The following is a 10,807-nucleotide window of genomic DNA, read 5'->3' as shown; positions in this document are numbered from 1 at the left end:
ATTTATTATAAAACCTTTGTGTTTGGATTTTTTTATTAAAAGTTTCTCAAAGGCTCTCCTGCACCATTCTCAATGCAAATCATTCCCACGCCTATGGGAAGAGATAGACGAACGTTTTCTAGATGATTTGTGTTTGCTGGGTACCTGCCCCCACCCAACCCTCCCTCCCCCCCACCCATCAAGGCGATGTACACTAACATAGATGGGATTACAAATATAACAAGTGAACTCGGAGAATGGGCACTAGAAGAAAACCCAGACATAATAGCACTCACAGAAACAAAGCTAACAAACACCATAACAAACGCAGTGTTTCCACAGGGCTACTATGTAGTGAGGAAAGAGAGAGAAGGGAGAGGAGGAGGTGGTGTAGCTTTGCTACTAGGAGAAGGTTGGAGTTTCAAAGAGATGGTAATTCACAACTGTGAAGGTTTCAGTGACTACATGTCAGGCACCATAGCAACTGGAGGACAGAAAATTATAATAGTAGTCATATATAACCCCCCACCGAATGACAGAAGACCCAGACAGGAATATGATAGAAACAACTTGGCCACCATCAATATAATAGAGAGAGCAGCTTCTGTGGCTAGCAGGAACGGATCCAGATTTCTAATCATGAGAGACTTCAACCATGGGAAGAAAGATTGGGGGAACAGAGACCCACATGGAGGCCCAGACACATGGAGAGCTAAGCTGCTGGATGTGGCAACAAGAAACTTTCTAAGTCAACACGTCAAGGGACCGACTAGAATGAGAGGAGGGGATGAACCAGCCTTGCTTGATCTGATATTTACCCTAAATGAGTCGGATATAAGGGAAGTTAAGTTGGAAGCCCCATTGGGAATGAGTGATCATAGTGTATTGAGCATTGAGTACCTGGTTGAGCTAGGAATTATCACCCCCAAAAACGAACTGGGAACCAAAGGGCTGGCGTACCGAAAGGGAAACTATGAGGAGATGAATAAATTCCTATGGGATATACATTGGGACACAGATCTCGGAACCAAGTCCATACAAGACATGATGGACTCTGTAACCCAAAAATGTCAGGAGGCTGTAAGCAGGTTTGTCCCAGCCTGACAGGAAAAAACAGAGAAGCAAAGGAATAATCCGTGGTTTAATAGTGTTATGATCTCAGCCTGCAGGAGAAACGAGTCTCCCTTCTTGAGAGTTATTCAGCAAGCCTGACCTAACTAGAAGGTCTAGCAAGTATTGAGGTGATAACGCATATGTAAAATAGTTGGTTGGATATGTGTAACAGTTTGAGATTATGGGCAATGCAGAAGAAAATAGATAAATGACGGGCTAGGAGATGTGGACATTTTGCTGGAGGCGTGAGGCTCGCTTCTGGAGGACCTTGACCTCACTTGAGTGCCAGACATCGCAGGGGGAAGCCGCGCTCCGTTGAGCTCCCGTCAGAAGGGAACCCCTAGTGATATATCTCTAAGAGAAGAGAAGTGTGCAGACGTACCAGCTGTGGAATAGAGCTGGGGACGTGTGGTCTCAAGTCGTGGACGATAATTAGTGAATATTAAGCCGCCCGGAGGCATTATTGTGGGCCGTGGAGCGCCCTGACCAAACCTCGTCAGAGGAAGAAGCGCCCTCGACCAGACGTTCTGTGGTAAGCACGATATACGCCAGTTCATAGTGATTGCATTGTAGTTGGTCGTGTGCCCAGCGACAGTAGCAATGTTTATTTATAGGTTAGACATGTTTTAATAAGGCAGAAGGCCTGAAATAGGAGAGTGAAGAGGGAGGAGCACGGAGCGACGTCCGTCCTCTCTGAGCTCTGGCGGACGACTGAGGGAGCCTGGCTCCGGATGGAGGAAGACCCTCCCAGCGAGTGAGGACGCCGCCGCCAGGCGAGGTGGAGTATGGACCCGCCCAAAACGGGGGAGTCCACTCTCACTGTATGTAGAGAACAGATAGAGGTTTGAGGCAAGCATATTGTGTGGTTATTTTTGTTTGTGTGTTAATGGGGAACATTTTATTGGAACGTCGATGGGTTGCAGGTTTGTCTTTGGGGAAGAAGTTGCTGAGAACTTCGAAGCCAGCAGATGATGTAGCTGATGAGACTCCAAGGTAGTGGAGCAGAGGACCTCGAGCTGTGAGGAGAAGCAGCAGTGAAGAGGAGTGTCACGTGCTTCTGTAGAGGTGGTGTAGCAGCCAAGAGAGCTGTGGAAGAACCTAACAGAAGGGTGAAGCACCGTAGTTACACAAGGAAACTTCATGATAGCAGCCGGGAGGAGCTGCAGAGGATCCTGGTAGTGAAGCCCGGAAGAACCTAAGGATATTAGGGTTGTGAACTTCCAGAGGTGGAAGGGGAAGTTCTGGTGGATTACTAGTAGGGAGTTGATAGTGTTTGGTTGTCATTAGCGTGCAAGACGCAGTGAGAGGTGAGTGACTGTTGGCATTCTTATGTCAAGGAATTTTTTATACTGAAGTATCAATGAACATTTATACTGGTATATGTTATTGCATTCAAATGCTGATTTTCTATATATACATTATCTTGCTGATAGTGCAACAGTGTATGTAGGCTTGACCAACTTGAGGAGGTTAATGGTATCAGGTGGCGAACCAGGAGATAGGATACCCCTTGATAAGCTGATAATAGAGTTCTGATGGTGTTGGAGTGCAACCTGATTGTGATATTATAGAGTATAGGATTCATTATTATTATATGTGTGTATGTATCGTATATGTGCCTTGTCAAGTAAATGTGCCACAATTTGCTGGTGTTTGCCCTTGTCCTAGTGAGGCTTCCCAGGAGGTAGTAAAGAAGGAGAGAGAAAGAACCAAGAACCACTGCTGTGGACAGGGTAGAAGGTAATATTAATAAGTCAAAGGGGGATCGAGGAGATCATATCACCTAAGGAGAGAGTGGGGAGTCACAGCGGCTCGAGTGGGTGTGTGCACGTGACAACGAGGCTAAGTGTTGGAGCCGCATCCCCTAAGCGTGTGACGTTGAGCCCCTCTCCAAGAGCCAGAAGCGCCAAGGGTGATCTCCTAGTATAAGCACTCTGCCGAGTTGTGGGTTGGGTTGTCCATAGAGAAGGATCGACGACGACAACACCAACCAACCCACAGTCTATAAAAAATTGGGGGCCTGTCCGGGATAGTGAACTGACACACCCACACCCTGTCCAAGAGTGGATTTGTACACCCTTGCTGAAATAAACTGTGTGACCGCAGGTGTATATTCTCTCTTGGGAAGACTCACAGGACAAAGATGGATAAGGTGCAAGCGTTTGTGGAGTCAGGCAAGCCTGAGGATTTAGAAGGTTGCACGAGGGATCAATTGAAACAAATAGCAGAAAAATGTGGCATCAGGTTGAAAGCATCTAAAGTAGCTGGGATGAAGGATGAGATCCTGAGGCAGTCAAGAGCCAAAAGTGAAGCGGCAGAACAAGGAGCCCAGAAAGGAGCTGAAAGTGGAAAGGAGGATGATGGGCAGGATGACGTGAGATCCCAGGGATCAAGTAGGAGCAGCAGGAGTAGCCGCAGTAGCAGGAGTAGCCGAAATAGGAGCTTGGAGAGATTCCAGTTAGAGCTCCAGATGCAGCAACAACGAGAGGACAAGGAGAGACAGTTCCAGCTGGAAAAGATGAAATTGGAACTCCAGATGAAAAATGAAGCCGAGAAAACCAAACTGGAAGTAGAAAAAGAGAAAACCAGAATAAGAGAACTGGAGTTGGAACAAGAGAAAGAAAAAGAGAAAGCAAGACTAGAGGTCGAAAAAGAAAAAGCCCAGGTCGAAAAAGAAAAAGAGAGAACAAAACAAATGCAGATAGAAGCGAATAGAACCTTGGCTGAACAAAGGATTGAACATGGGTTGCCAGAGAGCACCACCCAGGTATCACACCCACCAGATGTTAGGGTTAGGGAGAAGGACATTCCCTTGTTTGTTCCCGAAGAGGCAGAGAGCTTCTTCGAGCATTTTGAGAAAGTAGCCAGCATCAAGGAGTGGCCACAGGAGGAATGGGCCCAGCTGGTCCAGTTAAGATTGACCGGTGCAGCCAGGGAGGCGTACACCCAATTGTCACTGGAAGAGTGCCAGGATTACGCCACAGTAAAGAGCAGCATATTGCGCTCGTTTCAGTTAACCTCAGAGGCTTATAGAAAGCGCTTCAGAGAAATGATCAAAGTTGGAGCATGTACGTTTGCTGAGACAGCAAGAGATCTGGAAAGACGATTCCAGAAGTGGATTGAGGCTGCTGGAGTTGGATCTTACGCTGACCTGAAGCAACTGATGGTCATGGAGAAGTTCTTGGAGATGATGCATCCCGAAACAAAGTTCAAGATCCAAGAAGCAGGGATAAAGGAGGTGAAAGATGCCGCAGATAGGGCGGATATGATTACTGAAGCGTACAAGAGCTTAAGGGAGAACAGAGTGAGAAGTGAGGCGAGACGCAGCAATGGCAGACCCAATGGAGTCTGGGGAGGAAGAAATTATGAAAGACCCAGAAGAGTCTGGGGTGAGAAAAATTTTGATAAATGGGCAGATACACGTAGGTACCCTAAAACTCAGAAGAGTAGGTCGCGCACTTCATCTGAAAGTGAAGATGGAGGAGCTAAACGAGAAACTGATCGGTATCCGGGAAATCAAGAGTCCAGTAAAGCTCCACAGAGTACAAGTAGTACGTCTGGCCCGAGGAAGTCCAATACGAGTGGGCAGAGTCAGAGCTACTCTGGTACATATAGAAGAGACTTTTCCCAGATGAGATGTTACAATTGTAACGGATTGGGTCACGTGATGCGAGATTGTCGGCAGGGCAAGAGAGTTGTGACCCTGGCCATGTGTGACCCCCGAGGTAAATATACTAATGTGTTCCAAGACAAACCACAGAGAGCGAACTTAGTGAACGAGAGGTATAGGCCGTTCATGAGCAAAGGTTGGATCAGAATAGGAGGCCAACCTGAGGTAGAAGTTGGTATCTTAAGAGATACCGGAGCTAATCAGAGCTTGATTACGAGAAGCCTGATTGGGAATGGTCGACGGTTAGCTGGCAGTGGGAAGATGAAAGTATATGGGTTATTGTCTGAGAGTGACATGCCCGTTTGTACTGTCCAGCTAAGGTCGGAATATGTGTCGGCAGAGGTGATGTTGGGAGTGTGCCCCGACATACCTATTCCAGGAGTCCAAGTGATCCTGGGGAATGACTTGTGCGGGACAAAGGTGTTGCCGAGAGTCGTAGCGGAGACTGTGCCAGAGGAGTGCCCAGAAGGTCACTGCACGGGTGGGACACCTGAGAGTGTGAACCTGACTGACATCCGAGGAGATGAGTCAGGAGACCGCCAAGCCATTGAGTACCCTGTCTCGGTAGTGACGAAGACAGAGGTGGCCGACAAGGAAGACGCTGGAGAAGATGATACAGTGTCGATTCAACCGGTGGAAGAGATCGATGTAGATATAGCATGGCTATTTGATGAAGGTCCAGCCCAGGAAAATGAAGTCTCGGTGAGGTCAAAAGTGAGGATGACCCAGCCGAAAAAGAATCATGTGAAGAGAGCGGACCTGAGTAGAGCCCAGACTGCTGAAATTGAGAGTCGGAAGGCGAATGCAACTGTGCTGAGTAGGAATGAGGAAAGATGTGGACAGACTGAGGACGGGAATAGAGCGTCAAGTGGTCCACGAGCACAGAGGCATATGGATAGTAGAGTTAAGTTGTTTGAGATGTCAGGAGTTGACATGTTCCACAGAAAACGTGAAGAAGAGATAGTGAAGAAGAGTAGTAGCCGAGAAAATGAAAGGAGAAGAGACAGCATGTGTGGAGAGATGCTTACGAGCACTCTAGGAGAGGTAGAGCGACATGTATGGTCGAGTGCTGTTGGATGTAGTGCAGTGCTCGAAGAAACTTTTAGGGAACGAAGAAGAGTTGAAGGAGAAGAAATGGAGTTGTATAGAGGTGAAAAGTGTGGGAAGAGGAATATGATACAAGCATGGAGGAATAGAGGAAAGCCGAGGACTCGATGGAAGTCAAACAGGATGAGGTCTCGGATAAATGAGGAGACGAAAAGGAGGATCGTCGGTGAAGACGAGGAAGTGACGTATGATGACAGGAGACGAAAGTATAATGGCAGTAGATGGAAGTATGAAGACGACAGAGGAGATACAGACAGTAGACGTCTGACTCTGGACGTGAAGAGAAGAAGACGAGGAAACGGAGGGTGGAGACAGTAAGTAGAGTGGACCGATGGAGTGCAGGCGTCCAAGGAGGACAGCCTAGCTTTGAGGTGTCAGAGAGGTCAAATCGTTTGTGAGAAGATCATGTTTCTGGCACGTGGTGTGCCAGATGTTGCAAGGTGCAACGAATTAATTGTAGACTCCTAAGAGAGTATATGGGGTGAAGAACGAGACAGCGTGGTGGCGGATGTATTATCCCGAGCTTTGCCACTGGAATAACTCTCAAAAATAAGGGGAGGGGAGTGTTATGATCTCAGCCTGCAGGAGAAACGAGTCTCCCTTCTTGAGAGTTATTCAGCAAGCCTGACCTAACTAGAAGGTCTAGCAAGTATTGAGGTGATAACGCATATGTAAAATAGTTGGTTGGATATGTGTAACAGTTTGAGATTATGGGCAATGCAGAAGAAAATAGATAAATGACGGGCTAGGAGATGTGGACATTTTGCTGGAGGCGTGAGGCTCGCTTCTGGAGGACCTTGACCTCACTTGAGTGCCAGACATCGCAGGGGGAAGCCGCGCTCCGTTGAGCTCCCGTCAGAAGGGAACCCCTAGTGATATATCTCTAAGAGAAGAGAAGTGTGCAGACGTACCAGCTGTGGAATAGAGCTGGGGACGTGTGGTCTCAAGTCGTGGACGATAATTAGTGAATATTAAGCCGCCCGGAGGCATTATTGTGGGCCGTGGAGCGCCCTGACCAAACCTCGTCAGAGGAAGAAGCGCCCTCGACCAGACGTTCTGTGGTAAGCACGATATACGCCAGTTCATAGTGATTGCATTGTAGTTGGTCGTGTGCCCAGCGACAGTAGCAATGTTTATTTATAGGTTAGACATGTTTTAATAAGGCAGAAGGCCTGAAATAGGAGAGTGAAGAGGGAGGAGCACGGAGCGACGTCCGTCCTCTCTGAGCTCTGGCGGACGACTGAGGGAGCCTGGCTCCGGATGGAGGAAGACCCTCCCAGCGAGTGAGGACGCCGCCGCCAGGCGAGGTGGAGTATGGACCCGCCCAAAACGGGGGAGTCCACTCTCACTGTATGTAGAGAACAGATAGAGGTTTGAGGCAAGCATATTGTGTGGTTATTTTTGTTTGTGTGTTAATGGGGAACATTTTATTGGAACGTCGATGGGTTGCAGGTTTGTCTTTGGGGAAGAAGTTGCTGAGAACTTCGAAGCCAGCAGATGATGTAGCTGATGAGACTCCAAGGTAGTGGAGCAGAGGACCTCGAGCTGTGAGGAGAAGCAGCAGTGAAGAGGAGTGTCACGTGCTTCTGTAGAGGTGGTGTAGCAGCCAAGAGAGCTGTGGAAGAACCTAACAGAAGGGTGAAGCACCGTAGTTACACAAGGAAACTTCATGATAGCAGCCGGGAGGAGCTGCAGAGGATCCTGGTAGTGAAGCCCGGAAGAACCTAAGGATATTAGGGTTGTGAACTTCCAGAGGTGGAAGGGGAAGTTCTGGTGGATTACTAGTAGGGAGTTGATAGTGTTTGGTTGTCATTAGCGTGCAAGACGCAGTGAGAGGTGAGTGACTGTTGGCATTCTTATGTCAAGGAATTTTTTATACTGAAGTATCAATGAACATTTATACTGGTATATGTTATTGCATTCAAATGCTGATTTTCTATATATACATTATCTTGCTGATAGTGCAACAGTGTATGTAGGCTTGACCAACTTGAGGAGGTTAATGGTATCAGGTGGCGAACCAGGAGATAGGATACCCCTTGATAAGCTGATAATAGAGTTCTGATGGTGTTGGAGTGCAACCTGATTGTGATATTATAGAGTATAGGATTCATTATTATTATATGTGTGTATGTATCGTATATGTGCCTTGTCAAGTAAATGTGTCACAATTTGCTGGTGTTTGCCCTTGTCCTAGTGAGGCTTCCCAGGAGGTAGTAAAGAAGGAGAGAGAAAGAACCAAGAACCACTGCTGTGGACAGGGTAGAAGGTAATATTAATAAGTCAAAGGGGGATCGAGGAGATCATATCACCTAAGGAGAGAGTGGGGAGTCACAGCGGCTCGAGTGGGTGTGTGCACGTGACAACGAGGCTAAGTGTTGGAGCCGCATCCCCTAAGCGTGTGACGTTGAGCCCCTCTCCAAGAGCCAGAAGCGCCAAGGGTGATCTCCTAGTATAAGCACTCTGCCGAGTTGTGGGTTGGGTTGTCCATAGAGAAGGATCGACGACGACAACACCAACCAACCCACAGTCTATAAAAATAGGGAATGTATGAAAGCAAAGGAGCTGAGCAAAAAGGCATGGAGGAACTTCCGTAATAACAGAACACCAGAAAGTAGAGAGAGATACCAGAGAACCAGGAATGAGTATGTCAGTGTGAGAAGAGCAGCTGAGAAAAGGTATGAAAATGATATAGCTAATAAAGCCAAGACCGAACCAAAGCTACTACACAGTCACATCAGGAGGAAGACAAGAGTGAAGGAACAGGTGATGAAACTTAGGGTGGGCGAGGACAGGTACACAGAGAATGACAAAGAGGTGTGTGAAGAACTCAACAAAAGGTTCCAGGAGGTCTTTACAATAGAACAGGGAAATGTCACGGCGCTAGAAGAGGTGGCAGCAAACCAGGTGACTTTGGATAGGTTCGAAATTACAAGAGATGAGGTCAAGAAGGACCTATTGGAGCTGGATGTGAGAAAAGCTGTTGGGCCGGACGGAATCTCAACATGGGTATTGAAAGAGTGTGCAGGAGCACTTTGCTTGCCACTCTCCATAGTGTATAGTAGGTCACTGGAAACGGGGGACCTACCAGAAATATGGAAGACTGCTAATGTAGTACCAATATACAAGAAGGGTGACAGACAAGAGGCACTGAACTACAGGCCAGTGTCCTTAACTTGTATACCATGCAAGGTGATGGAGAAAATTGTGAGAAAAAACCTAGTAACACATCTGGAGAGAAGAGACTTCGTGACAACACATCAACATGGGTTCAGGGAGGGTAAATCTTGCCTTACAGGCTTGATAGAATTCTAGGATCAGGTGACAAAGATTAAGCAAGAAAGAGAAGGATGGGCAGACTGCATTTTTTGGACTGTTGGAAAGCCTTTGACACAGTATCCCATAAAAGGTTGATGCATAAGCTGTAGAAACAGGCCGGAGTAACTGGTAGGGCGCTCCAGTGGATAAGGGAGTACCTAAGCAATAGGAAGCAGAGAGTTACAGTGAGGGGGTGAGACCTCAGAATGGCGTGAAGTCACCAGTGGAGTCCCACAGGGCTCTGTACTTGGACCTATCCTGTTTCTGATATACGTAAATGATCTCCCAGAGGGTATAGACTCATTCCTCTCAATGTTTGCTGACGACGCCAAAATTATGAGAAGGATTAAGACAGAGGAGGACAGCTTGAGGCTTCAAGAAGACCTGGACAAGCTACAGGAATGGTCGAACAAATGGCTGTTAGAGTTTAACCTAAGCAAATGTAATGTATTGAAGATAGGGGTAGGAAGCAGGAGCAGGAGACAAGGTACCATTTGGGAGATGAAATACTTCAAGAGTCAGAGAGAGAGAAAGACCTGGGGGTTGAAATCACGCCAGACCTGTCACCTGAAGCTCATATCAAGAGGATAACATCAGCAGCATATGCCAGGTTGGCTAACATAAGAACGGCCTTTAGAAACTTGTGTAAGGAATCTTTCGGAACATTAGAAACCACATATGTCAGACCAATCCTGGAGTATGCGGCTCCAGCATGGAGTCCATATGTAGTCAAGCATAAGACTAAACTGGAAAAGGTTCAAAGGTTTGCCACCAGACTAGTACCCGAGCTGAGAGGCAAGAGTTACGAGGAGAGACTACGGGAATTAAACCTCACTTCGTTGGAAGACAGAAGAGTTAGGGGGATATGATCACCACATTCAAGATTCTCAAGGGAATCGACAGGGTTGATAAAGACAGGCTATTTAACACACGGGGCACACGCACTAGGGGACACAGGTGGAAACTGAGTGCCCAAATGAGCCACAGAGATATTAGAAAGAACTTTTTTAGTGTCAGAGTGGTTGACAAATGAAATGCATTAGGAAGTGATGTGGTGGAGGCTGACTCCATACACAGTTTCAAGTGTAGATATGATAGAGCCCAATAGGCTCAGGAACCTGTACACCTGTTGATTGACCGTTGAGAGGCGGGACCAAAGAGCCAGAGCTCAACCCCCGCAAGCACAACTAGGTGAATACAACTAGGGGAGTACACACACACACACACACACACACACACACACGTGTGCGCACGCACACTCTCACAATCTCCTCCAATCACTGTAACTATCTTCACTACACATTGTCTATTTCTGAACCCATCTTCACTGCACACTTTTTCCATTAATGTAAGCAAAAAGTTTAGCTCATCTGTAATCGGAAGACACGTTTTTCATGTCAATATCTGAATACAATAATCATTAAGAAAAGTTAAAATCTATGGAATCAGTGAAGAATGTTTCATATCCATCGACTACGTGATATATATATATATATATATATATATATATATATATATATATATATATATATATATATATATATATATATATATATATGTCGTACCTAGTAGCCAGAACGCACTTCTCAGCCTACTATGCAAGGCCCGATTTGCCTAATA

At 46.7% G+C, this 10,807-nt stretch overlaps 1 protein-coding gene across 2 annotated transcripts; it reads left to right on the top strand.

The window, feature by feature from the left end:
- Nucleotides 1-1,166: 1,166 nt before the first annotated feature.
- LOC138354253 (uncharacterized) lies at nt 1,167-8,043 on the top strand. Of its 2 annotated transcripts, XR_011223482.1 has the most exons (3): nt 1,167-1,624; nt 2,016-6,930; nt 7,322-8,043. XR_011223482.1 is itself a non-coding variant. In XM_069308158.1 (2 exons), exon 2 carries the CDS (start codon nt 3,236-3,238, stop codon nt 6,185-6,187), a length of 2,952 nt encoding a protein of 983 aa, XP_069164259.1. In that variant the 5' UTR covers nt 1,167-1,624; nt 2,016-3,235; the 3' UTR covers nt 6,188-7,302. The 2 variants fall into 2 exon arrangements, 1 of the variants encoding a protein (XP_069164259.1); XM_069308158.1 differs by lacking the exon at nt 7,322-8,043 and having other exon boundaries at nt 2,016-7,302.
- Nucleotides 8,044-10,807: the final 2,764 nt, after the last annotated feature.

Source organism: Procambarus clarkii, chromosome 62 (assembly GCF_040958095.1).
Source record: "Procambarus clarkii isolate CNS0578487 chromosome 62, FALCON_Pclarkii_2.0, whole genome shotgun sequence".
Taxonomy (NCBI): domain Eukaryota; kingdom Metazoa; phylum Arthropoda; class Malacostraca; order Decapoda; family Cambaridae; genus Procambarus; species Procambarus clarkii.
The sequence above is the reverse complement of the archived record's forward strand: the minus strand, read 5'-3'. Positions and strand labels throughout refer to the sequence as shown.

Bases quoted from the DNA above. Each gene is read 5' to 3' on its own strand.
- LOC138354253 (XM_069308158.1), top strand. From the start codon at position 3,236: ATGGATAAGGTGCAAGCGTTTGTGGAGTCAGGCAAGCCTGAGGATTTA.